The sequence below is a fragment of the Neocloeon triangulifer genome, unplaced genomic scaffold (assembly GCF_031216515.1).
Source record: "Neocloeon triangulifer isolate White Clay Creek 2 clone unplaced genomic scaffold, ASM3121651v1 ptg000004l, whole genome shotgun sequence".
NCBI classification, from domain to species: domain Eukaryota; kingdom Metazoa; phylum Arthropoda; class Insecta; order Ephemeroptera; family Baetidae; genus Neocloeon; species Neocloeon triangulifer.
Genome location: NW_026775547.1, coordinates 737,676 through 761,359, shown reverse-complemented (window position 1 = coordinate 761,359; position 23,684 = coordinate 737,676). Strand labels below are relative to the sequence as shown.

The 23,684-nt window shown below is 40.9% G+C and overlaps 6 protein-coding genes across 10 annotated transcripts in view; 3 read left to right on the top strand and 3 right to left on the bottom strand.

The window, feature by feature from the left end:
* The first annotated feature begins 1,957 nt into the window (after window positions 1-1,957).
* On the top strand, window positions 1,958-3,023 carry LOC132193379 (large ribosomal subunit protein eL27). Its single transcript, XM_059614014.1, has 4 exons — window positions 1,958-2,098; window positions 2,448-2,675; window positions 2,728-2,867; window positions 2,929-3,023. Exons 2-4 carry the CDS (start codon window positions 2,457-2,459, stop codon window positions 2,975-2,977), a joined length of 408 nt encoding a protein of 135 aa, XP_059469997.1. The 5' UTR covers window positions 1,958-2,098; window positions 2,448-2,456; the 3' UTR covers window positions 2,978-3,023.
* Window positions 3,024-3,047: 24 nt separating this feature from the next.
* Window positions 3,048-6,541, bottom strand: LOC132193374 (ubiquitin carboxyl-terminal hydrolase 5). Its single transcript, XM_059614006.1, has 13 exons — window positions 6,239-6,541; window positions 6,017-6,151; window positions 5,770-5,955; window positions 5,604-5,710; window positions 5,361-5,548; window positions 5,159-5,304; window positions 4,906-5,099; window positions 4,772-4,852; window positions 4,522-4,720; window positions 4,252-4,463; window positions 4,078-4,197; window positions 3,606-3,985; window positions 3,048-3,517 (listed from the first exon to the last, which is right to left on the bottom strand). Exons 1-13 carry the CDS (start codon window positions 6,356-6,358, stop codon window positions 3,117-3,119), a joined length of 2,469 nt encoding a protein of 822 aa, XP_059469989.1. The 5' UTR covers window positions 6,359-6,541; the 3' UTR covers window positions 3,048-3,116.
* Window positions 6,542-6,783: 242 nt separating this feature from the next.
* LOC132193377 (dynactin subunit 2) lies at window positions 6,784-8,838 on the top strand. Its single transcript, XM_059614012.1, has 9 exons — window positions 6,784-6,944; window positions 7,005-7,076; window positions 7,140-7,279; window positions 7,352-7,463; window positions 7,513-7,658; window positions 7,719-7,932; window positions 7,993-8,184; window positions 8,243-8,345; window positions 8,406-8,838. Exons 1-9 carry the CDS (start codon window positions 6,909-6,911, stop codon window positions 8,585-8,587), a joined length of 1,197 nt encoding a protein of 398 aa, XP_059469995.1. The 5' UTR covers window positions 6,784-6,908; the 3' UTR covers window positions 8,588-8,838.
* Window positions 8,839-9,145: 307 nt separating this feature from the next.
* Window positions 9,146-14,863, bottom strand: LOC132193375 (disks large-associated protein 5-like). 2 transcript variants are annotated; one of them, XM_059614007.1, is made up of 14 exons: window positions 12,555-14,863; window positions 12,205-12,416; window positions 11,944-12,138; window positions 11,815-11,886; window positions 11,628-11,759; window positions 10,941-11,565; window positions 10,800-10,886; window positions 10,638-10,744; window positions 10,373-10,586; window positions 10,102-10,311; window positions 9,995-10,048; window positions 9,856-9,939; window positions 9,704-9,796; window positions 9,146-9,646 (listed from the first exon to the last, which is right to left on the bottom strand). In XM_059614007.1, the coding sequence occupies exons 1-14, from the start codon at window positions 12,736-12,738 to the stop codon at window positions 9,585-9,587; spliced, it is 2,331 nt and encodes a 776-aa protein (XP_059469990.1). In that variant the 5' UTR covers window positions 12,739-14,863; the 3' UTR covers window positions 9,146-9,584. The 2 variants fall into 2 exon arrangements, with proteins under 2 accessions (XP_059469990.1, XP_059469992.1); XM_059614009.1 differs by having other exon boundaries at window positions 10,638-10,741.
* Window positions 14,675-21,975, top strand: LOC132193371 (uncharacterized). Of its 3 annotated transcripts, none has more exons than XM_059614001.1 (12): window positions 14,675-14,868; window positions 15,411-16,644; window positions 16,799-17,096; window positions 17,152-17,628; window positions 17,683-18,060; window positions 18,118-18,480; window positions 18,548-18,981; window positions 19,034-19,115; window positions 19,174-19,333; window positions 19,384-19,670; window positions 19,720-19,852; window positions 19,938-21,975. In XM_059614001.1, exons 2-12 carry the CDS (start codon window positions 15,470-15,472, stop codon window positions 21,806-21,808), a joined length of 5,658 nt encoding a protein of 1,885 aa, XP_059469984.1. In that variant the 5' UTR covers window positions 14,675-14,868; window positions 15,411-15,469; the 3' UTR covers window positions 21,809-21,975. The 3 variants fall into 3 exon arrangements, with proteins under 3 accessions (XP_059469984.1, XP_059469986.1, XP_059469985.1); XM_059614003.1 differs by lacking the exon at window positions 14,675-14,868 and adding an exon at window positions 15,151-15,284; XM_059614002.1 differs by lacking the exon at window positions 14,675-14,868 and adding an exon at window positions 15,151-15,299.
* LOC132193373 (patched domain-containing protein 3) overlaps window positions 21,966-23,684 on the bottom strand; it is a 29,646-nt gene continuing 27,927 nt past the window's right edge. For both annotated transcript variants that reach the window (XM_059614004.1, XM_059614005.1), the window contains one exon: window positions 21,966-23,673. In XM_059614004.1, the coding sequence (XP_059469987.1) occupies window positions 22,690-23,673 (984 nt within the window). In that variant the 3' untranslated portion in view covers window positions 21,966-22,689. The remainder of the gene's footprint in view (window positions 23,674-23,684) is intronic.

The following is a 23,684-nucleotide window of genomic DNA, read 5'->3' as shown; positions in this document are numbered from 1 at the left end:
GCTGCGGGCTGCAGCCATAATATTCATGTTCATGAGCTGTGAAATCATTTTGACAAGAATTAGTACAGTAATCAATCTTTTTTTCAAAAATACCATTTTTTTCAATCAAAGTAACAATTTTCCATGAAAAAATTATTTCAAATTACACTTTTTTCACAAAACAATATTTAAAACAAAATTTGAAATTGAATTTGTAAAAAAAATTTATTTTTGTTAAATAGTAATTTTTTTAAAAAAAAAATTAATTTTTATAATAATTTTGGTAAGAATATTATAGATTTGTCAAAATGGTTTCACAGCTCATGAATTATGGCTGCAGCGATCGCAGCCGAACCACGTAGAGCAGGATATTGTTTATTCTTAATGATTCTTAAAAAATTAAAAATATTCTAAAAACTGATCGAGGAATGGCCGACTTTAAATTAAAATCGCCATGAAGTACAGTCTTGTTTATAAATTAAAAAGATGTAACCCTGCTCAATGAAAATTGCACAAAAAAAGCTGGGGAAAAATTTACACATAAAAGATGACTTAATCTAATCCAATTTTTATGACAATATAGACTTTTTAAAGCCAAAAATATAGTAGTTTTTAAAGATGACGTTTCTGAAAAAAAAATCAAGGAACGTTAGGTACACAAAATTAAATCTACTCATGGCCTGGTACGATTATCCAATCCTGCGAGGTTAATTAACTCTAATGAAGGTGTATTGAAAAATTGATAATTTTTTTACCTTTTACTTTAGAAATTATTCTTGCATTACATTTATCACCGGGAAGTAGTGTGAAAAATCTTTTTTGTAAGGGTCGCAAAATTAGAAATTAGAATTTCAAATTTTGAGGTGATTTTTTTTCTTTGCTTAATATAAATTCTAAAATTCTTATAATTTTTTTCTTATTTCTCGAGAAGAATAAAAAATAATCATTATGGGAGAACACAAAATGATTACTGCAAAATTGTTGGGCGATTCGTCATAATCTAGGTAAAGGGGGAACTTTTAAAAATGTAATAATAGCATTAAATAATAATATTCTTAACGTTAAACTATTTCGGACTCTCTGCTTATTCAGTTGGATATTCACAAAAAAAAAATCAAATTCGCTAAAAGATCGTTCAAAATCAAAATCTTAAATTTTCGCATACCCGTGCCAACAATAGAAATTAGAAAATGTTTTGTTTGACTTCAGTAAAATTATAAATTATAATAGGAGACACAATTTTGCAACGTATTTGGCAACTCTTAATTCTGGTAATAAATTATTATTTCTCTAAAAAATAATAAAATAAAAAAACGGGGAAAAATAAGAAAAACAATTTTTATCGTGCAAAAATTCAGAAATAAAGGCTTAAATTTTTAGGTAAAGTGTTACAGTAAAAAAAATTATAAAAAGAGCGAAGAAAATAATTAATTATTGTTTAGAAGCACTTCATAAAAATTGAAAATCGCTTAATATTTGTTTAAACAACAGGAGAAAAATAGCTTTTAATGTAGCAAAATTGTGGAAACGAAATTTTGTAATAAGTTTGTGAAACCCTAAATTTATTAAAAAAAAAATATATATTATGAATTAAAATCGGTTCAGGAAATAGTAATAGGTAAAATGATAAAATTTTAACTAATAGTCTAGTTGTCTAGACTTTACTGCCCAAAAGTTGTCCACACGAAGCAAAAATAATAGCATATTAGTTGATGCTGCGTTTTATTATAGAAGGGAAATCATATTATCGCGCTGCCGACACCAGTATGCTGGGCGGAGCCTACACTTACCACGTGACTCCTCGCAAGCTACCGCCGGAAAGCTGTGTGTTATGCCTTGTTCTTGTTGGACCGTGTTATTACAGGAAGTAGGCCGATCAATGTAATAAATGAGATTCAAACAGTGGCCATTTTTAATTTCAATATTAAGCGCCTAATTTTAAATTATACCATATAAGCCTGGATAATAATGGTCATGGGCGCCAAAAAACATGGCGGATTTACTCATCTCGTCCTACTTCTCACGATAATTTAGTGTTCAGCGCCATCCTGCGGGGAAATTTATAAGCGTTTTTGGTCTCCATAGCTCTTTGTGTATTTTCTCCGGTGCCGATTTTGAGGTAAAGAAAATTATCCAGCATCATCCTCTAAATTTATGATATAATTGCAATCTATTACTGTAATTTTAATTCCTTATTGATGCATCTTCATTTAAATGATGTTCGATTTAATACTTCACCTGTAGGAACATTTGTTTTCCTCTTATATTTTTGAGCGGTCCAACGTGTCTTACATGTTGACACTTGTCTGAAACTCAATCCAGCGCCAGTTTTTCTTTCAAAATATTACCTGTGCTCGAAAATCCCTAAAAATAATAGTAAAATTTCGATTAATAATTTCAGTGTTAATAGTAAATTTGTGTGGCCTTTATTTTCTTTGAAAAAGTATTCATTGTTTATGTTTCAATAGGTTCCAATCATGGGGAAAATTATGAAGTCTGGCAAAGTCGTGCTCGTCCTGACAGGGCGGTACGCTGGTAAAAAAGCCATCGTGATGAAGAACTTTGACGACGGCATCGCAGACAAGCCCTACGGTTGCGCCCTGATTGCGGGTATCGAAAGGTACCCCAGAAAAGTGACCAAGAACATGTCAAAAGCCAAGCTGCACAAAAGATCGAAGGTCAAGGCTTTTGTCAGGGTGAGTTTTATATAATTTGAAATTTCTTTTTATTAACAAGTGCAATCATTAGGTATACAACCACAACCATCTCATGCCTACCAGATACACAGTAGGAGATGTTACTTTGGACAAGGTGACGCCAAAGGACTTGAAGGACCCCATGAAGAGGAAGAAGGCGAAATTCCAGGCCAAGCAAAAATTCGAAGAAAGGTAATTTTTCAAAAGATAATTTTACCATTAAAAATTTCTAAGCAAACAAATCTTTTTCCAGATACAAGGCGGGCAAAAATAAGTGGTTCTTCCAAAAGCTCCGATTCTAATCTTTTCTTTGTACTGGTTAAAAATAAAATTAAGAAAAAAATACAATTTGGGTACGGATCATTTAAGGTAATACAAAATCCAGTTTTGAAATAGCATTAGTTTATTGAAAAATGAGTACAATTGCGTGCAGTGAAGCAACTAATTAATTCGCTTGTAAAGATAGAGATAGCCAAGTTCCTTGGGTGGGTGTTCGGAGAGAGCCACTTTCTCATCATTAAACAAAACCCAACGACCGTTTTGCAGAATGTGGCACACATAATGTCCCACCATAGTGGATGTGCCCATGTGTGAGATGAACGCCACAAGTTGGTATTTTTCGGATCCATCTCTAAACTCTGGAGCGGCCAGTGGTGCTTGGGCTTCATTAGGTGCTGTGTCCAGTTCCATCAGCTCCTGCTGGTGGCTGAAGACCCAGTCTGCCGCTCTTTCTATGCTGTTGTTGGTTTCCTTGAGGGCCTTCACGGCTTGGGCCCTGCTGAAGCCCAGACTCAATATCATGGCCACAGCCTCCTCGTCGGGAACAAAGTCACTGTTGCCACCTAGAAACAAATTAACATGATTTTATGGGAAATAAATAATTGAAGAAAAAAATTTTATGGGCAAAGTTAGTTATAATTATGGATGTACCTGTAGCCTGAGTGCCAGGTGGGACAAATGGATCGGAGAAATCGCTGTCTCCAACATGCTGCATTAGCCACTCGGTGGCAGGTTCAAGACCTTGATTGTCTGTGAAGAAGACTGCTTTCTTGCAAGCCTCCAGAGGGAAGCCCATTTCCATGAGCTGGCTGATGACTCCCTCATCTAGGTTGATTGCAGGAGGGGCACCTTCGATATCTTGCAAGGTCTCTTCATTGGGCTGGAGACCTTTTCCTCTGACTCTAGCAAGGTCCAGCACATCGGGCATCTCAACAGCAACATCCAGCTTGCGAGGGGTCCAGTCTTCATTAAGGGTGAACTTTTTCAAGTGCAGCAAAAGGTAGTCAGGAAAGGTAGACAGTCGTGTAGATCTAATATTAAATTATAAGCATTAACCCATCAAACTTGGAGATAAATGATTTTTAGAAAAAAAATCTTATTGTTTTAAAAAAAATAGTCTCACTTAATTGCAGTTGTTTTGTCGTTGATGGCAGTGCTGTAGAACTGCTCAATGGTTTCAGATTGTGAGAACGACTCTAGACAAGAATCAAATTTGATGTGTGGACGAATGACCTCTCCCTCACTAAAAGAAAGACAAAAAAATCAGAGATAATGTAAGTGCCATGGATAAACGCACTATCTCTGTCCAGCTTCCTCTGCCTGCTTCTTTTTGGCCTCGTATGCAGCCACGTCGTCTTTGTTCGTGGCTGCGCTTTCAGGAATTGGTAGTGGCAAGCAGTATTCCGTCCTGTATGTGTACTTGACCTTGTGGGACTGACTGCACTCAAAGCGGTCCTCAACTTTGAATTTGAAGCAGTCTGCTGGGTTCACGTGATTGTGACTGGACCTCTGAAGGTAATTTTTAAAAATCAATTTAAGTTCTAGCTTAAAATAAATTAGCACGTACCTCAAGAAGGTTGACTATGTGAAGGAAGTACTCCTGTGCATCCTGCTGCCGCTTTGAGGCAAAGTCTGGGTGGCCTTTCCCCATCAAAGTTTTGAACATTTGAGGCTTGATCCCTTCAAACGTGATGTCACTTGTGGTCTCGTCTGCCACTGGCTGGACGGCATATTTGTCCGTAAGTAGTCCTTCAGCCAACTTAGCCCTGAAAATGACAAGTTTATAACTACGACTTCAATTTAAGGCTGAAATATACATCTGGCAGTTGAAATCCTCCACTGGATTGGCCGAATTTCTCACAAGGTCATCAAAGATAGCCTGTCTTTGTTCCAAAAACCTAAAAATGTGTGAATTTGTGTTTGCTCATTCAAAACGTTACAATGCACAAACTTGGATCTGAAGTCTGGGATGGTGAATAAGACTTGCATGACGCAATTCATGTAGCAGGAGTTGCCCAAGTTGCTGAGACCAACAAGTCCAGGTCCACCTAGTGGCTGCAGCTTTGAACCGGACTCTGTAAGGACACTCCACTCGCCATATTTCTGGTTTGCTTCCAGTTCAAGTTCAGCCATGGTTCGTTCAGTCTACACAAGACAATTCAAAACTTCCATAAATTGAAATTTTATTAGTTGATGATTCACACCTTTTCCATGTTGCCGATGTTGATACCAAAGTGGGCAAGGTGCTTGGCAAGGTAGGGGTCAATGACCATGTCATCCTCTTTGTAGCTGTAGACGTCAGCCTTCCCCTCTTTAGTGATAGTGCCAAGTTTCACAGCCAAAGGGTGGCCTGTTATGAGACTCGACCAAATTAAGATTTTTTATTGAGCAAAACAAATTTGTGACCTTTATCTCTGTAATGCTCTACAGCGTGATCATTTCCTCCGGAACCATCAAAGTACTTTCGTCCACACAAAATAGATCCATCTGTTAGGTTTAGCCACAAATTTTGTGTCAAGTCACACTTCTCACATTTCCACCCAGTTGGGGGAACTTTTATGCCATTGTCCAGCTGCTCCAGGTTCTCGGCAAATCTTAATTAAAAAACATTGAGAATTTCTGCGTCCAATTTTAAATTGTATACAATACTTTGATACAACAAGAGCCTCTCCATCCCAAGCACCACTCAAAGCTTCCAGCTCTTCCAGCTTGGAGGCAGAATCTGCCTCAAGAATTGCATTCACGGACTGTTTGAGCTAATTAAAAAAAAATAGACTATTTTTTTTTATCAATTTAAAAAATATACGAAACATACTAATTCTGGAAGATTGGTATCTGGCCAAGGGCAGGACTTCTTGCTGGGGAATAGGAAGATACTAAGTGTATCCTCAAACTCAAACTTCTTCTTGCTCAAATCTGGAAAAAATCCTCCCTCAACACCAATGGCCAATCGAGTGATTTTCTTGTCTGGTCCATCCGGAGCAGAATCAGCAGTGTTTTCCTAAAAAATAATTGAGAAAATACACAAATTTAAATTTACATACACTAGGGTAAAATCATACAATTTTCTTTTTAATTCTCTTGATATGCAAGAAAACGGCACCATCTCCGTTGGTGCTCTCAAAGTGTCTCTGCAGGTGAGCTTCGCCGATTCCACGGAAAGTGTTCAAGCAGATGTACAGTCCAGTTGCTGATTCCTGCAATGCAAATTGAACGTAAATAACTGCGCAATTTTTATTACATAAGTCATGCAATACAATTTTCCAGCAATATTTTACTCTTACCGGATTATCGAAGGAATATATACATTCATCCTTGTAAATTTTCTGTCCCTGGCAAGGAACCCTGACTTTGCGCAGATTTGCCTGCAGCTCGGCGTCGAATTCTGGGCCTGCCGCACTCATGCCTGCAGTAGAACAGTCCAGTCGCCTCTTCGTTTTGGAGCAGATCGATCAACTCGTAGGCAAGGGAAGAAAGTTTGAAGGCAGAGTCTAATTAAATTGGCTTCAAATCAAAGTTAAGAGTCGGCGTTTTTACTCAACCGACACAAGTGCACAAGCACAACATGAGACAGGTAGAGCCGCAACATGAATTGTGTTTATCCAGTGGAACTAAAAATCAAATACAAGAAGGAGTAGTACCGAGTAGTACTAATAAAAATACCAAACAGCAGAAAAAAAAACAAATTAATAATTAAAATATTAAATTTTGTCCTTCAAAATAGAATTATTTTAAACTTTTATATTATATTATCGTTTTTTGAAAATACTCAAGATAATTTAGCTGCCTGTAATCTTTCAACTTTAAGCTCCCTTCTGTATTACCCAACCGGTTTTCAGCTGAAGCATCTGGAGTTCTTTCACCCTAGGTCCCCTAGGTTGACGCCTCAATTCTCGTCACAAATATAAAGAATCTAATTTTTCTCTTCACTTTTGATAGTGCATTTTAGCAAAAATGGCAGACTCAAAGTATGCTGATTTGCCAGGAATTGTAAGCTTTACACTAATTAAATTATTTAATCCAGAAATTACTCATAATTTTAATTCGCAGGCCTACGATCAACCTGACGTTTACGAAACGGAGGACCTGCCAGAGGCAGATCAAAATCTGGATGCTCCCGAGGTAAATTTTAATTTGTGTTTAAACAATTAAGCATTAAATTATATTATTTTTATGAAAATTAAGGAGGACAATGAGTTTATCGACAAGCCCAACTTGAATGTGGACACGGCCTTTGGAAAGTTCCGTGGCAAAATCTTGATTTCCGACAGAGTGGATTTTTCCGACAGACTCAGCAGAAACATTAGAACTGGATATGATGCTTTGTGAGTATCAAATCAATGTTTTTTTATATGTATATATATATAATAATTTTATGTAAATAATACAATTTTAAGGTCCTGCGAATTCGAATTAGTTGGTCGAGGAGAAAATGAAACTCCGATACAAAAATTCCAAAGGCTGCAGTGCGAAATCACCGAGCTTGGGGAAGAAATCAACAAGCTTAAGGTGACCTTCAAATTTTTAAATTCAATCTAAAACAAAACATAATTTTCAGGGTTCTGCTAAAGAAGATGGATCTGCTGTTCCTTCTGCGGTTCAAGTGCAAAATTTAATGCAGCAGTTGACTGAATTGCGTCTGGAAGAGCAGCTTGGATCTGAGCTTGTAGCTAGCTTGGCCGATCCTCAGGGAGCAGAGCTCCGGTAAAGAACTTAAATTTACAGGCCAATGCGCAGAAGAAATAAATAAAATTTTGTTTCCAGAAAACTGCTGGCTCAGATTGAACTGACAAAGTCTGCACCAGTTGAGGGCAAAAAGCCAGGAGGCGACACCAAGTTGTCCTCCAAGGCTCCCGCCTCCTATGAATTGCTTTTCAAACCAGAGCAGATGAAGTTGCAGCAAACGGCTCGAGTTGCACAATTGGAGCAAAGGCTGCACGCTCTGGAGACATCAGTTGGAGATGTGCCCAATAAACTGGTGAGACTTGATTTGTGTTGGTATTTTTTTTTAATATTATAATTTTTGTGTCTTGTTTAGAGTCGTCTGTCAAGTGACACAAATACCATGTGTCTGGCCGCAGCCGTGCAGCACCTGAGCAGAAAAGCAAGTTTGCTCGACTCTGCCCAATTAGACCACATTGAAGGACGGCTGACAGCTTTGTCCACGAAGATGAACCAACTGGCCGAGCAGAGTAGTGCTTCCAAGGAGGAGAACCATCAAGACAAAAAAGTCCGGCAAATTTAATAGAGAATTTTCCTAGAGTTTACTAATTAAATTTGTGTATTAGGTTTCGGAGATGTATGATTTGATTGTGAAATGTGAGCAAATGACGGCCTCCCTTCCTGATATTGCGCAACGACTGGCTGCGATCCATTCCCTTCATGAACAGGGTTTGTGATTTAATTAATTTTTCCCACATTCCAATTATAATTTGAATTTCTTTCTTGCAGCTCTGACCTTCAGCAAGACACTAGCTCAGTTAGGAACCTTGCAAGAGCAAATCTCTGCCAGCCTTGGTGGTAATGAGGTGCAGCTGAAAGAAGCCCAGAAAGCATTTTCCCAGAACTTGGAGATCGTGAAGAAAAACATGGAAGGCCTTGATGCCCGCATTGCGGCTTTGAAAAAGAAATAGTGTCCAGTATTGCGTGTCCCTTCCCTACCAATTAGCTATTTATTTTTATTGGTCTATTTATAATTTATAATGGCAGTTTGTAAAATTTAATAATCCATTGGAAGTTTGTTTACATAATTATTATGATATAAAAAGCTATTAAAACAGTTATTGAGTTGCAGCAAAGAAAACGGGCTCTGTCCGTGTTGGGAAAATTGAAACCATCTCTAAAACCTCTAGCAATTTTTTTTCAATAAATAATTTTCAACAAGCGCAAAGCTTTTTTTTCTTCAATCCATGAAAATCTCTTAATTAGAGCTAACTTCTTCAATCTAGTCATTGAGAATCTTTCAATTGCTTCAAATATGACAGAAGATAAAAGATACCATCCAGACGTGATTATTGTCTTTGAGAGTCATGTTGGGAAGACTACTGAATCCAAACATGATTTGCATCAAGCATCATACAGATAAAAACACAACTGTGTATAATTATTATAATAGTTGACAATTAACTATTGAATCTGACAAATTACAGCTTTGGAACTTGTTTTAAGGTTGGATGAGAAGATCAAAATGAATTTTTTTATTTGAAATTCATTTTTATTAAGAATATTAGCAGTATATTAAAGAAGTTCATGACATGATGTTCATAAAATCAATTAAACAATGTATGGTTAATTAATAAGTATTTGATTCAAAATGCAGCCAAATAATCCTAATTTAATTTCTCCAATATCGGAAGGCTGTACCATCAAAACTAGTTTCAAATAGAGCACGGAGGGCGTGGAAATTTTACATACAACAGTTGCTTGAAAGGTAAAATATCTGTGCATATGCACACAAGCAAGTCTCTTAATTTCCTATTATAATATAAGGCACATTTTTGTACGAGCATAATTATGATAAATGGTAAAAAATATCGTAAAGTTTTGTGGATATGTAATTAATTTGGCTTTGATCTGTTGAGCTTAAGATTATAAATGCAAACAAGTTACATACATCTCTCCTTCCTTGAGTTACATAGATTCATCAAGCAGCATTCTCTTGGTACTTCTCTTCTTCCTCTTTTCTACAGGAACTGAATATTTGTTTTAAAATAAAATTCAAGGCATATTATGCAATTTTTTTTCATTACCTGAGGGTGCAGGCGAATCAAAGGACATCAAATCAGATCCTCCAGAAGCAACATCAGTAGATACCCTTTTACGACTGGACCGGCGTTTGCTCACTAAGATTAGGTGAATTTTAAAACAATTTCAGCATTAAAAGAAGTAAATAAATACTGACCTCGTGAGTCATCCAGTGGCAGCTCAGTTATGGGAATGAGGCTTTCTTGAGACTTATCAATGGCCGCGGTGTCTATTCCTGAATCTGGAAGTAGATCTTTGTAAATTGAAAACATTTATCCACAAAAAGATAATCTCACCATTCACAGTCGAGTTCATTATCGAACTGAGCCTTCTGCTTCTCCTCAGTGGAGCTATGAAACAAATTGTTTAAAAATCTGATTGCGCAAACAAATTTTTAAATTACTAGTGACTTTGGTCTTTGGCATTTTCTTGGTTTTAGTGGTCACGTTTTCTTTTTCTTCGTCAGACGTAGTTTCACCAGACTTAGCAGCTGGAGTCGAGCTGACAATGTTGTCAAAAAGCTCGTCAAATTTGTCTTTGGGTGGTGATACCTCATAAGTCCTTTGAGCATAGGTATGCTTCACTGGAGGGATCAACATGTCCACTTCCTCTTCTTAAGAGTTAAAAATAATACAAAATTAGAGTGCCAAAATTATTTTAATTAAAATCGTTACCTTCAGCTTCCTCTGGGATCATATCAAAAAGAACGCATCTGCGCTCATTGTTAGGTGCAGGGGTCACCTGAGCCTTTTTCAAGATGCTGCGAGATGGAGTTTCCTGGCGAGATTCCTGCTTAGAAGCACCTGACGCCAGATTTTTATTAGGAGAGCTGGCAGCTGGGAAGACAAGACTGCTCTCGTGCATGGATTTATTAGCTGAATTGTCCAGCTGTAATAAAATTATTGTTTAAAATTTCCTAACATCCAAAATAGAACTTACACTTTTCCTCTCAACAGATCTTTTTGCTCTGATGGAAACATTGATAATGGCATTGGCATTAGGCGACTCAACATACTTTTTGCTTTCATTCAGGGAAGTTTCTGCTACTGCAAAATAAATATGCGGTTCAGTTGAAGTAAGAATAATTTTTCAATTACATACCAGCCTTGACACTTCTTGGTTTCGGTGTTGGTATCTTTTTTCCAGTGTCCGGAGTTTTCATCATCACCTCAGCAGAATTTGGGGAAACTAGAATTTAACTGGTTAAATTAAAAAGAATTACACCTGTTTACAAATACAAACCTTTCTTGCGAGCCAGAAACTCCCTGAATCTGGAGGCTACAGCTGGTTTGGATCCCTTGTTAGGCGCTTGCTTCTTCTTAGGCGCAGTTTTCTTCTCAACAACGGCAACTTCTTCTTGCCAGTTATTGCTTTTCAACTTGTCTAGGGCCACAAATTTACCCTGGATTTGGTCTGACTGAATTTTTATCATGTCCCAGAATCCTTGGAGGTCTGTAATCAGTGTTTTTGTTTTTGGGTCCTCGGGTTGATCGCAGTTGTCAATGAGGCCGCGGAATTGAGCAAACTTCTCTCGAATAATCAGTCTCGCCATTCCGACGGCTTGCAGGACATTTTCCTCGGCAAAATCTGTCATCTCCTTCTTTCTCATCTCTGATTCCCACGCGACACACAACTTTTCCAACAAGTTGATCTCGCTGTCCAAGATTTGACGGAAAAAGTCGGTGCTCAGATTGGCAGCTACACCCTCTTTGGGCTTGTCTGCAGCCTCGGCAGGGAGCTGCTCAGCAATTCTAGCCGACTTTCTTTTTAGGCTATTTGATTTGGTTTCCCTCTTGGGTACCTCAGAAGTTTGACTTGGTGACGAGCCAGAAGCAGACACTCTAACTTTCTTGGCAGGAGGAGAAGTCTAAAGAAAATTTCAAAGAATTTTGTTTAATTTTGTGGTTTAAAACTGTTTCAACAAATTACCTCTGGAGAAGTCAAAAATTGTTTGGATGGTGCGTTCAATGAGACATTGAGAGACGCATCTGTCTGATTAGTCTTTTCATCATTTTTGTTAGTGCTCGGAGTCACTAAGGCAGGACGAGGGGTGGTGGGGTACTAATAATAAAGAATTATTTAAATATATTTATAAATTATAATAATCTTATCATACCTTCTTGCGTTTGGCTGCAGGAGTGAGGGCTTTTTCTGGAGTCTTGAAAGCCACTGGAGCTCTTTTCTCTTTCTACAAACACATAAATGTAGCCAGGGTTTTCATTTTAAGCTCAATATTTTATTATACCTTCCCTTTACCACTCTTGACACTAATGTCGACATTTTTGACAGGCACAGGGGTAGGGGCATTGAAAACAAAAGGCACAATGTTTCCTGAATTTGTGAGAGCCTCCACCTTTTTAGCTCCAAAATTAAACTTGGATGGCACTTCTGTACGCATGGGTTTAAATGAAGTTGGCCCGGCATTGTCCCTTCGAGTGTCCTGCAACATAATATTATTTTGAAACATTCAATTTTATCAGTCTTATTATTTTCTGATAAAACTCACAACTCGAGCCGTAACATTCTTATAAGCCAGTGAGGAGCGAAGAACAGGAAGTTTGTTGACAGGAACGGTCTCAACGTGTGAAGACACTTTGAATTCAGGTCGGCGCATCTTTGACTGTTGTAATTCTCGCCGCATCTTCTTCTCTTCTTGCCATTTTTGTAGGGATTCCTTCAAATTCTTCTTCCTCACGGGAGCATTCTCCACATGGCTGACTGCAAGTTTTAAACATTTTGATAAAATTCGTGAATTTTTTAATGGCTATTAAATTGAAAATTTTATTGATGAATTGAATGATGATTTAAATATTTATAAAAGAAAAAAAATAAGGCATAAGGCAGCAATTTCCCTACCATTTTGTTCGCCGGAGGAAACCTCAGCGAATTCGTCTGTAGCGGTCAGCGGTTTCCCGCTGCCCACTACAAATCGTTTAGTCAAGACTAAACCACTCCACCACCCTGTGCTGCACCCTGCAGCACTCCCATGCAATGTGAGCCCCGCCCAACCACGTTTATTCTCGCGCCCCAAGCCAGCCATGGAGCGCGCGTCTCAATCGCTCACTCAACAAACCTTCGCCTGAACCCAAACTTATGGGGTAAGAACCTTTCTGTGCAATTTCCCTTGACGGCAAAATGACCCGCCCAGTGAATAAGTGCATAATCACCGGCCCCGCCAGTGAATTTAACCCAAAACGCCGAACCTAAAACTGTTCGCCGGCCGAGCAATGCCGGCGCCTCCACTCAAATTACCAATACTCAAATAACATGTTTGTAATTCATTGTACTGATTGTATTATGTTTTTACAGTTCAATTCGAATTTCAACTTCCGATTCTAATACCAACACATCCTGAATGTACAACACCGCCTTACTACAATATACGAATTAAAAGAATCTTCTGGAGTTTAATTTAATTATTATTCTCCCTTTGTGTTGGCCAACCTGGCCCGCACAAAATGGTGACCCCGAACAAGATACCGAACGCGATGCTTCAACGCAGAATCGCCTTCAACAAATCAAGCCATCGAGTGACAGAACTAACATACACATTCGGCAGACCGCCGAACGACGAGCTTTCGCCATGATGCCGTCACAACACCGCCAACACCAATGCTGTCAGCAGCCACGCCTCCTCACATGCAAGCAACCGTGGCCACCGCCAAGGCCAAATCTTTGGACAGCAGCGTAAATATCATAAACGCAACACAAACACAGGGCATAAACCTTTCAAAATCAATTTGTCCTGAAAACCTCTTAAACGAGCATTACATCATTCCAGTGTCCTTCGAACCTACACTTACCAAGGATCGAACCTCTCCTCAGAAGCCGTCAGACAACACTGCACCGCGCTTCCAAACTGTCGCTGCACCTACTCACAATTTTGCTCCACACGAGTTTTATGCAGAACTCTCGTCTGAATCAGAGCATACATCAGCGACGCCGACACGAGCCTTCAAACTCGGACCGACACGGCAAGTATATGTGACCTGCAACCCACCGCGCAAACGAGACATAGCTATTTCTCGTCACCTTTGGGGACACACCCTGTCGGACACACCTGAAAGAGCTGATCGGACCAACGACCTTCCAGCACGCCAAGTTCCCCCGGCTGGAATCAACCAACATACAGAGCTTCCAAGTTCTCCTGTTTTTGGACTCAGCAAAAGTCCAACGCCTCAAATTCCTCGTTCACTCCAGCCTATACAAGAGTGACCTTCTCGCCAAGAGACAACTTCTCGCCAAGAGACACCTTCTCGCCAAGAGACACCTTCTCGCCAAGAGACACCTCACCGAGAGAAACATACTGAGAGTGACCTCCGGTCTCCAAGTGGGGGCCTATGTAGCGGTCAGCGGTTTCCCGCTGCCCACTACAAATCGTTTAGTCAAGACTAAACCACTCCACCACCCTGTGCTGCACCCTGCAGCACTCCCATGCAATGTGAGCCCCGCCCAACCACGTTTATTCTCGCGCCCCAAGCCAGCCATGGAGCGCGCGTCTCAATCGCTCACTCAACAAACCTTCGCCTGAACCCAAACTTATGGGGTAAGAACCTTTCTGTGCAATTTCCCTTGACGGCAAAATGACCCGCCCAGTGAATAAGTGCATAATCACCGGCCCCGCCAGTGAATTTAACCCAAAACGCCGAACCTAAAACTGTTCGCCGGCCGAGCAATGCCGGCGCCTCCACTCAAATTACCAATACTCAAATAACATGTTTGTAATTCATTGTACTGATTGTATTATGTTTTTACAGTTCAATTCGAATTTCAACTTCCGATTCTAATACCAACACATCCTGAATGTACAACACCGCCTTACTACAATATACGAATTAAAAGAATCTTCTGGAGTTTAATTTAATTATTATTCTCCCTTTGTGTTGGCCAACCTGGCCCGCACACGTCTATGGGACGAGAGGCAGCACGTTTGGCCCTGCTGGCTTTGCGTTGTTCGGCCATGGCAGAAACTCTTGCTTCTTTTCCTCCGTCTTTACTCAGACCGTTCCTCTTGTATCTGTCCCTGGCGTTGTGCATTTCGAAAAACAAAAGTTCTTAACACTTTCTTTTAACAATCAGAAAACTGGAAAAAAAAGTCTGCAACGACAAAACAAAACAGTTTCTTTTTCTTATCCCGGCGCGCAGACAAGTTGACAAGATCTTGCTTCTGGTTGGTCTAAAAAATATGATGTCATGCATGTGAAGTACAAACAGGAGAAGTAGAGGATATAAAATACCAAAAATTTTATATATAATGGTTAGAATTTATTCTTAGATGAAAAATACTAGACAAAAATAATTTCAAAAAAGGATATTTGTTTGTTTAATTTCTTTGAAAATTGGATGAAAAAAACCAGTTAAAATTAATTTGGTGTTGCTCTTTCCTATACACCGTTTGTGACGTCACTTTAAGTATTCTCGAATTCGCTTGTTTCCTGCTTCTCTGATTGGCCTAAATCGTAAACATGTGGTGTGTTTCCCGCTCGTTCTCATCTTGCATCTTGGTTCTCAATTTTCACAAATTTAATTCCGTAGATTTATCTTCTTCATTTATTCGTGCAAATCCACTGTATGCAACCACTGCATGTAATATTCTTTTTTGTAAGTTCTCTTTACAAATTTTTTGTCTACGCAATATTTCCCTCCTTTTATTTAGAATTTTCATTTCAAACTATGTCTGTTTACAGAATCTTATAATGTATTAATTTGCAGACCTGGGACTGAATGAGCCATAAATTGTGCCTGGCGTTGAAGCATCGTCCTCTGCAACCATGAGTGCCGAGGCTTCCGACCGCAAGCTGATGAACCCGTCGACCGAGGCGCAGTTCTTCCAGTTTCTGCGGCAGTTGAGCGACAGCTATGACGACGACGTCCGTGCCAAGACGATCAAAACCCTCTCCGCCACTCGAAACCTGGAGCTCTCTCCAAAGGGCATGATGCAGTTCCGCCAGGAATGCAACGACAAACTTGTGCCAGTGATGGAAACGCTGATTCAGCGGCAGAATAGTCAATGGGCTGACATGTGGATCTTCATCATAGAACAGATGGGTCGCAGCCTTCATGCGGACAACATGTTCCTTAATAGAATACTCAGCGTGCTAGAAAAGGGCATGAAGCGGAAGGACACGCAGTCCATTATGTGGTCCCTCAACTGCTGGAAGGTCCTGATCGACAACTTTGCACTCAATCCAAAAATGATCACTGTCTCTCGGCGTGTGGGCCTTTTGGCCATACCTCTTAAGGCCAGAAATGTCAGAGATTCTAATGTGCTAGAGGTCAAATTGAAACTCTGGTGGCACCTCTTTGCAGCCCTTGGTGCTTACATGGACATGCATGCTGAAACGGTGACCAAGCCCTTTATGCTTTTTGCATTTGGGCCTTTCGAGCAGCCTTCCTCTTACGTCCTGAGCAAGTACCCTGACGCAGTGCACACTGCCCTCTTGCTGATGACCTCATTGGTTGCAACTGGTGTGGCTAACGAGCAATTGGCGCAGCTCGAGACCCCCTTCAAGAGCCCCATTCCCCTCATCAATGATGGCAAGACCTTTTTGTGTTTAGCTGATTATATCACCAAGTCGATCGATGTTCTCTTGAAGCAGCCAATTGAGCTGTCAATCAAACCGCTCGAGGTTCTCATGACGGCCACCATCCACAGGATTGTGCTGCTCTGCAACGAAAATACTCCGTTCGGCTCGGACATTCTTGCCCAGCTCTTAAAAATTTTAAGAGTGACCCTGATGGACCAAATTGTCATCAAGAAACGATACACGGATCTGCTCATTTTTGCTGCTGAGTCTTTGACCGACATGCTTCCTGGGACCTTGATGGACTTGAAGTTGCAAATTTTAAACAACACTTCTCCGCGTGACTTTTTGTTCCAACTTCTCTGTCATCAGGAGCACCTGCTTTTGCATGCCAAACCAATCATTGTGAAGACTGAAGAAAGGTACGTTTTATTTATTCAATTTCTTGTTTTAATTTGCGGATCACAAAATATAATTTTTATTAATTATAAGAATCAATTGTTTCCATTCTTTATTCTTTAGTTGTATTTTACTTTATATCCCAATAATATAACTAAACAAATGATTTTATTCCAGACAATGTGCTGTGCTTGGACGGTTACTGGTGCCTTCCAAAACCCTGGTAGTGCAGCCTGGCAGTTTGGCCAGAGCCATGCTGCTTGTTTCAACACTCACCGAGCTGCAAAATATTTCTGCTGGCGAAATGTCTAAAAAGTGCCTGCATTTGTGGGAGCAGTGCAGCAGGTTCATGCACAAATTCCCCAAGGAATATTTCAACAAGGACAGCAACCTTCAGGGCCAGCAAATGTATATGGACCTCATTTTGATGCCGTTTAAGCTGATATTGTATGGTTCTCTGGATACATCCTTGGTGGTAAGATTAATTTTTTTTTTTTAAATCATGAATTTGATATCAATTTTTTTCCCAGGTTGAAAATGCTATTGTGTCAGCCTTGAAAACTTTGTTCTTCGACTTCACGGAAGCAGTCCATCTGTCGCTATCCGTGGACAAGGTTGACCCTTGCCAGCATATGTACAGCAAAATCACGGAGCTCTTAAAGGCTGAAAGATACTCGCCAACTATATTTCAAATAATCGTAAAGGTCGTCACTAAGCTCATCTTGGTCAGGACAAGCGCAAGTTACACACGCTTCTTCGGGAAAGCGGCATGTCGAGAAGCAGAGAGTGCTGAGCTGAAACTTTTGTCCAAACTGACTGAGCTGTTGTGCAAGTTGGTTGACGAGAGTCCATCTGTTGCTGGAAAAATGACACCAATTGTTGCCAAAGCTCTTGGAAATCTTGCCTTGCTTACTTCGTCTTCGGATGTGATTATTGGAGCCATAAGAGCCTTCTATGAGATTTTCACCAGAAGCCCTGTGAACCACTGGCCAAACAATCGAATGGAGGTTAGTTGAGAGATTATTTTAAGTTTGAATAAATCTGAATGCAATAATTTATAGGTCACTGATCCTTGGACATCAATGGCGGCTCCATTTAAGAGAGCATTTAACTCGGAATCGCCAGTAAAACGGAACGAACTGTTGGCGTTGAAGCCAAAACTAATTGAGCTTACTGATCATCCAGACATTAAAGTCTGCAACGCAGCTAAAGAAATGATTTACATGTACTCTTTTGGATCAAAGAATGAGGGACCCAAGTCTTCCACTGATGTTTCAACTCCGAAGACGCCTGTCCTGAAAAGAACTACTCAGTCAAGGAAGAGAAGTATACTTTTAGGGCAGACTCCTCCGCCTCCTACGAGCCAAACGAGTAAAATTGCGTCTCCCAGCCAGAAGCTTTCTCCTGCGAAACCAAGTCTGGAGGATCTTGATTCTCAAGTAGAATTATTTTAATTAAATTCTGGAGGAGAAATTATCAATTTGATTGTTTTTTAGGACTTTGTGAAAATAACGAGTCAACCAAAAATGAAAAAGCCACTCACACCTCACCAGAGGGAAGTGAAAAGAAGGCGACGTGAAGACATCCCAGCTTTGTATCAAGGTCTTTCACAAGATACGCAGATGTCTCAAGACACGCAGGACGAATCTCCAGTTGCTGAACTTTCTAAGCCACCTCCACTCATGGCCACATCTGTTTGGGACGAAGAAGCTGTGGATATTGATTTGGCTCAAGTAAAAGCAACCGAAGAAAAAACCTCGAGCCAGGAAACTGACGAAAACAAGTCTATGAATAGCCAGGAAGAAGGCGGTCTTGTACAAGAGTCTCCAGAGACTGTTCAAATAGTGAAAGAGTCGCAGGTAAAAATTTAGAGTCGCATAAATTATAAATTGATTTGTAAAATAATTGACCTTTGCAATTTTTTAGGATATTGAATTTGTTGAAAACTCACAGAACTACTCCACTGTGCCAATTCAAACTGCTCCAAAACCAGAACTTGATCAGGCAGCACTCCAAGTCATGAGGGCTTGTAACCGGCAAGGTGTGACTTTGCCACCACCTGTGAGAGTAAGCAAAGAAGATGATGTTGCCCCAGTGGAGAATGAGTCGTCAGCTCCTGTGAACAAGAGGAAAAGCTTGCCCCCTATGAAAAGTCTAGGACCTCGAGGCAGAGCAGCACAGATGGTCGGTCTTGTCACTACCACCAAAGAACCAACATCCGCTCAAGAAAGCAAGCAGTCCGAAGCCAGTGCACCCCAAAAGGTCATGTCCAGTTTGAAGGCACTGTCTTCCTCAAAGTTGGATCTTTCTAAACAGAATGACTCGTCGCCAACCATTAATAGCGTTCCTTCCAGTGCAGTGTAAGTATCTTTATATTCAGTTTGATATCTGGGAACTAATTATAAATTTTAGATCATCTCCACTGAGCTCTAACAGAAAGCGAAGTAATTTAAAAAGAGACAAACAAGATGAGTCACCTTCTCCATCTCCAAAGGTTTGTTTGTTTAGTGACGATATATTTTAATATTTCATTTACAAAATTTTCTTTCCAGCGTTCAAAGCGAGTTAGCTTTGCTGAACCCGTTGTAAGCGGCCAGCAGGACAGCCCTAATATATTGCAAGATATACAGGTTTACAATAACTACTACAAACAGTCTCCAGCTACAAAGAAGAAAATGAAAGCTTCAAGGAAATTACTCATGGCTCCAAAAGGTTTGGAATTATTACAGCAAAAGTTATTTCACTAATTTATGCTTAAACAGATGGATTCCAGCTCATTAAAGAGCATCCAATTTCTCAGGGCAGTCTAGAGAATGAAGAGCCAACTGAGAGGGACGGACCGATTGAGCCAACACTTGATAAATGCATGGTCCCTCTGGCCGAAATAGCACCCAAGCTTGTGTCGCCCATGCTTGTTGATGAATTCACCAAGCAGATGACTGAGATGAATATATTTACCGTTCACGATTTGAACCAGCTCTCTGATCTTGCCATTGCTGGTTTGCCACTCAAAGAGCCTAAAATAGCCACAGTCAAGACTGTTCTCAAGGTATTATGTAGAATAAAATTTTCAGCAAATTTTTCAACTTTGGCTTTAGGAACTGGTTGAAGCCCAGGAGGAAAATTGCAATGACGATGATTTCACAACAGAGATTGAAGAAATGCCTCTATCTCAACATGTGGATACTGAAAGCATATCAATCGTTACCACACACCTTGACACTGTTCCAGGTAAATACTCAGTGAATTCTACACGTCATGTTGTGCTTGTTCTTGTAAAAGTTTTCTCTTATTGATTGTGTTTCATTTTGTTTAGTTATCGAAGAAGTGATAACTTCTGAAGAAAGTTCTCCTGAGGATGGTGGAGAATTGAAAGAGAAGCCAAAATCCGTAGCCGATGAAACTGAAGATAAGCCCGTGGAACTTGTAGAAGCAAGTCAGCCTGATTTATTATTGATTACTCACGCAAGGGAAGCTGCACCAGAAGATATGATTGACGACCAAACCAGTTCACTTGATGACCAGAATATTCGAGAGACAAAACAAGTTGTTAGAGCAGAAAGTGAAAACAAGCAGGAAGTCGAGGAGCGGATCATTCCAGAGAAGGATGAAGTTGTTGGGCTTGAGGCTGATGCAATAATCGAATCAATTGACAAAGACACGTCTGCTGGTAAAATTGACAGTCATACAAGCCAGGAAGTTGGCCATAACAGTCAAATTCTGGTGGAATCCTCATTGGCCATGGACACTGAAGTTCTCAAAACCCAGGAAGTGATCGCAGTGAAGGAAATTTTGCCAGAGTCCATGGATGTACCAGAAAGTCCTGAACGTGTCAAAACTGCTGATGAAATTTTTGCCAACCTGACTGAAAGTGAAAAGGAAAAGTTCAGAAGGCTCTTTTTACAACAGGAAGATTCAAAAACACTGATGATTGAGTTGGAGTCGCGAAATGAGAATGTTTTGGCTTCCAAGAGCACTTCAGAGTTGTTGAAAGAACTGAAAAGCAGATCAGAAACATCTCAAATTCTTCAGATGTTGGACGACGAGCCAGAAATTCAGTCCTACGCCGAAAATGGTGTTAATTTGGGCCGTCTAATGCAAAAGAAGCCAGTAGATGAAGTGTCAGCAGACATATCATTGTTCATTCAAAATAATCTCGACCACTCCACCGACATGATTAACAAAGTCCTAAGCTCAATGGACAAAGTAAATCTCACCAACGCTTTCAAGAACATTGAAGACAAAGTCTGTGACTCTCTTTCCCAATCCACAGTTGAAGATCACGTACGCAGCTTGATCGAGACCAATTCTGAATTTGCTCAAGACTTCCTTGCAAGTTTGGGATCTCCAGTATTGGTTCAAAGCATTTCAGATCAATGTGCCAAAGGCAAAGTTTCCTTCAGCGATGTGCAGGCAAATTGCGTGTTTAATCAAATCAAGTCCCAGGTTGACGAATCGGCTGAAGAGATCAGACAGAAATTCGAGTCTAAGATGGATGTAGGCGAAATTTCACACCCAAGTGAAAAGTTGAAAAACTTTGTCCTAAATAAATGCAGTGAGGAAGAAATTTTGAACCAAATTGACCTGAAGAAAACCACCATTCGAAACAAACTTGTCAAGAAAATAAGCAACGAGGAAGTTTTGGAGATGGCCATTGACAAACTTAACTCGGAAGAGGCTGTTGTAGTCAGCGAGTGTTTGGAGAAATCGCTGGAGAAACTGGCCGTCTACTTGCAGCAAAACAGCATGGCCGGTATTCTTCAAGATAAGCACATGGACGACCAAGTGGTGCAGACTTGCTTGAAAGCGCTGATGGAGAAAACCACCATACCAGCGGCGATTGGAATTTTCTCTGAGCAGCAAGTCTGTCTGCTTCTGGAGACCCTGCTGAAGGACCCGCAACGCAGGGAGCAACTGATTAAGCTCATGTTTGGCCTTATAGAGGACGGCGAGATGATGGAGCTGTTCGGCAAGAAAAGACTGACCGAGCTGATGGCGGTGGGTGTGATGAGCGGCGACCTCGAGCCCATGCAGGCGATCTTCGATGTCTTCTGCGGCACACACATTGTGCAGGCCGCGTGCAAAATCTTCAAGGACGGCACCAGCGACGCTCACGTCAACATGCTCAAGGCCGCCTTCCCCAGGAAGCAGCTCGCCAAGTGGGTTTCCGAGATTCTTGACTCGTAGGTAGATACTTAATTCTCTATCTTTTCTCCGAATCAATGCTTAGATTTTGATGAATATGCAAAGTATTTTCATGTACTTTTCGATGAGCTTGTATTGAACTGTAAAATTAAGGTGTTTTGCCATGATTACGATCACAATAAAATCTCTGCTTTTTTTTGTATAACTCTATCAAATTTATTGAACTTTTTATTTATTAGAATATACACGTCATAATCAAATAAAATTATATGCACATTTTTAAGTTTATTTACAGTCATTCGCACACGTTCTTCTCATCTTATAAAACTAATACACGATGGCGTCTCATTAAACTATCTTCGCGTTAAGAAATATCCTCGCTAATTTAAGTCCACAATTTATTTCTCTGACGATGAGTGAGCAATCATATTTATTTTATTCTCCTCTATGAACTTTAAACCACCATTTTATTATTTTTATTTCTCTTGTCGTCGGGTACATAATTGAATATCTCTTAAATTTTGAGCTTTGTTTATAATTAATATATAAAAATCGGTGTGGCGGTCATGAGAAGTCTCCGTTAATCGAGCACCATTAACCAGAGTCATGACGCGCGCAAACTAGAACATACGTCGGTCGCCTCATTCTCGGCATAGGCACTCGCACGACGAAGAAGTACAAAGTCTTCAATGCGTCCGGGAGGGCTCAGGTCAGCAGGGCGGACGACAATATTTGCAAATAACAAAATTAAAATGAATGCACCGCCTTTAAAAAAACCCCTCTAGAAGTTTTTCCCGAGAAGAGAAAAAAATTAATCCGCCCATGGACCTTGAGACTTGAGAGACTCTCCCGTGGTTAAAAAAAAAAACATTTTAATTAATTAATTAATCACTGGTGCGACATACATAATGAAGTCTTTGCCATCACTTGCGGTACCAGCCCATGTACTGCGGGTGGTGGTGCAGGTAGCGCGCCACCTCGTCCCCTCTGGAGGCCCTGTGGCGGCTCCAGCGCCGCTGCTCGTCGTCACTGACGTAGCCGCTGTTGTTGTAGACCTCCATCAGGTGCGGCGGCTGGAAACACCTGGGGCTCTTTTGTTTCTGGTTGTTGGTGCGGCCACCACCAGACTTGCCCGATTTGCTGCTCGACTGGCTCGACTCCTCTTCGGCCGAGGTGCCGAGACCGAGGTCTTTTTCCGCAGGGGCCTCCCATTGCTTATTCTTGTTGCCTGCCCCGAAGGGTAGGACCAGGTGGGGGTGGGCGTGGGGCACGTTGAGGTTGTAGGCGGCCGGGTGCATCAGGTGCGGGGCCCGCGGGATGCGCGCCTGTCGCGCCTCCTGTCGCGCCCTGATCTGGTCGATCTTGAGTCCGTCGGTGACGGTGATGACGTCATCGTCGTCCAGAGGGTCGTCCGGACAGCAGGAGCCGGGCCCGAAGAGGGAGAGCAGGACGGGGAGGAGGAGAATGCCGTGCATGGCGCCGAAGAAGATGACGAGGAAGACGGTTTTGAAGAAGGTGAGGAAGATGTAGCTGCCGGCCCAGTAAAGCACCATCACGCCCAGGATGGTGCTCATGGCGCCCTGCATGATGGGCAGGCCCAGCGCGTACAGACACTCCCGGACACGCTCCTCCGGTTCTTTGGCCTTGGAGGACATGTAGGCGTAGCAGATGTGCGCCGTGAAGTCGACAGAGAAACCGATGCACATGATCAAGTTGATCATGCTGATCGAGTCGAGACTGACGCCCCACAGGGCCATGTAGCCCACCACGCCGGTCTCGATCGAGATGACTGAGAAAGCCACCCAGAAACAGCACAGGACGTTCGGGATGAAGAGCAGCGAGACGACCATCATCACCAGGGCGGCCAGCACCATGCACTGAATCGAGGTCGGACGCACCAGTTCAAACTAAAATAATA

Bases quoted from the DNA above. Each gene is read 5' to 3' on its own strand.
- LOC132193379 (XM_059614014.1), top strand. From the start codon at position 2,457: ATGGGGAAAATTATGAAGTCTGGCAAAGTCGTGCTCGTCCTGACAGGG. The intron at 2,676-2,727 runs GTGAGTTTTATA...TGCAATCATTAG, and splicing joins AGGTCAAGGCTTTTGTCAGG to GTATACAACCACAACCATCT. The intron at 2,868-2,928 runs GTAATTTTTCAA...ATCTTTTTCCAG, and splicing joins AAGCAAAAATTCGAAGAAAG to ATACAAGGCGGGCAAAAATA.
- LOC132193374 (XM_059614006.1), bottom strand. From the start codon at position 6,358: ATGAGTGCGGCAGGCCCAGAATTCGACGCCGAGCTGCAGGCAAATCTG. The intron at 6,152-6,238 runs GTAAGAGTAAAA...TTTGCATTGCAG, and splicing joins TATATTCCTTCGATAATCCG to GAATCAGCAACTGGACTGTA. The intron at 5,956-6,016 runs GTATGATTTTAC...ATTATTTTTTAG, and splicing joins AGAGAATTAAAAAGAAAATT to GAAAACACTGCTGATTCTGC.
- LOC132193377 (XM_059614012.1), top strand. From the start codon at position 6,909: ATGGCAGACTCAAAGTATGCTGATTTGCCAGGAATT. The intron at 7,077-7,139 runs GTAAATTTTAAT...ATGAAAATTAAG, and splicing joins AAAATCTGGATGCTCCCGAG to GAGGACAATGAGTTTATCGA. The intron at 7,933-7,992 runs GTGAGACTTGAT...TGTCTTGTTTAG, and splicing joins GAGATGTGCCCAATAAACTG to AGTCGTCTGTCAAGTGACAC.
- LOC132193375 (XM_059614007.1), bottom strand. From the start codon at position 12,738: ATGGCTGGCTTGGGGCGCGAGAATAAACGTGGTTGGGCGGGGCTCACA. The intron at 11,566-11,627 runs GTAATTTGTTGA...AATTTTCTTTAG, and splicing joins AATTTTTGACTTCTCCAGAG to ACTTCTCCTCCTGCCAAGAA. The intron at 10,587-10,637 runs GTAAGTTCTATT...ATTTTATTACAG, and splicing joins GATCTGTTGAGAGGAAAAGT to CTGGACAATTCAGCTAATAA.
- LOC132193371 (XM_059614001.1), top strand. From the start codon at position 15,470: ATGAGTGCCGAGGCTTCCGACCGCAAGCTGATGAACCCGTCGACCGAG. The intron at 16,645-16,798 runs GTACGTTTTATT...ATTTTATTCCAG, and splicing joins ATTGTGAAGACTGAAGAAAG to ACAATGTGCTGTGCTTGGAC. The intron at 19,853-19,937 runs GTAAATACTCAG...CATTTTGTTTAG, and splicing joins ACACCTTGACACTGTTCCAG to TTATCGAAGAAGTGATAACT.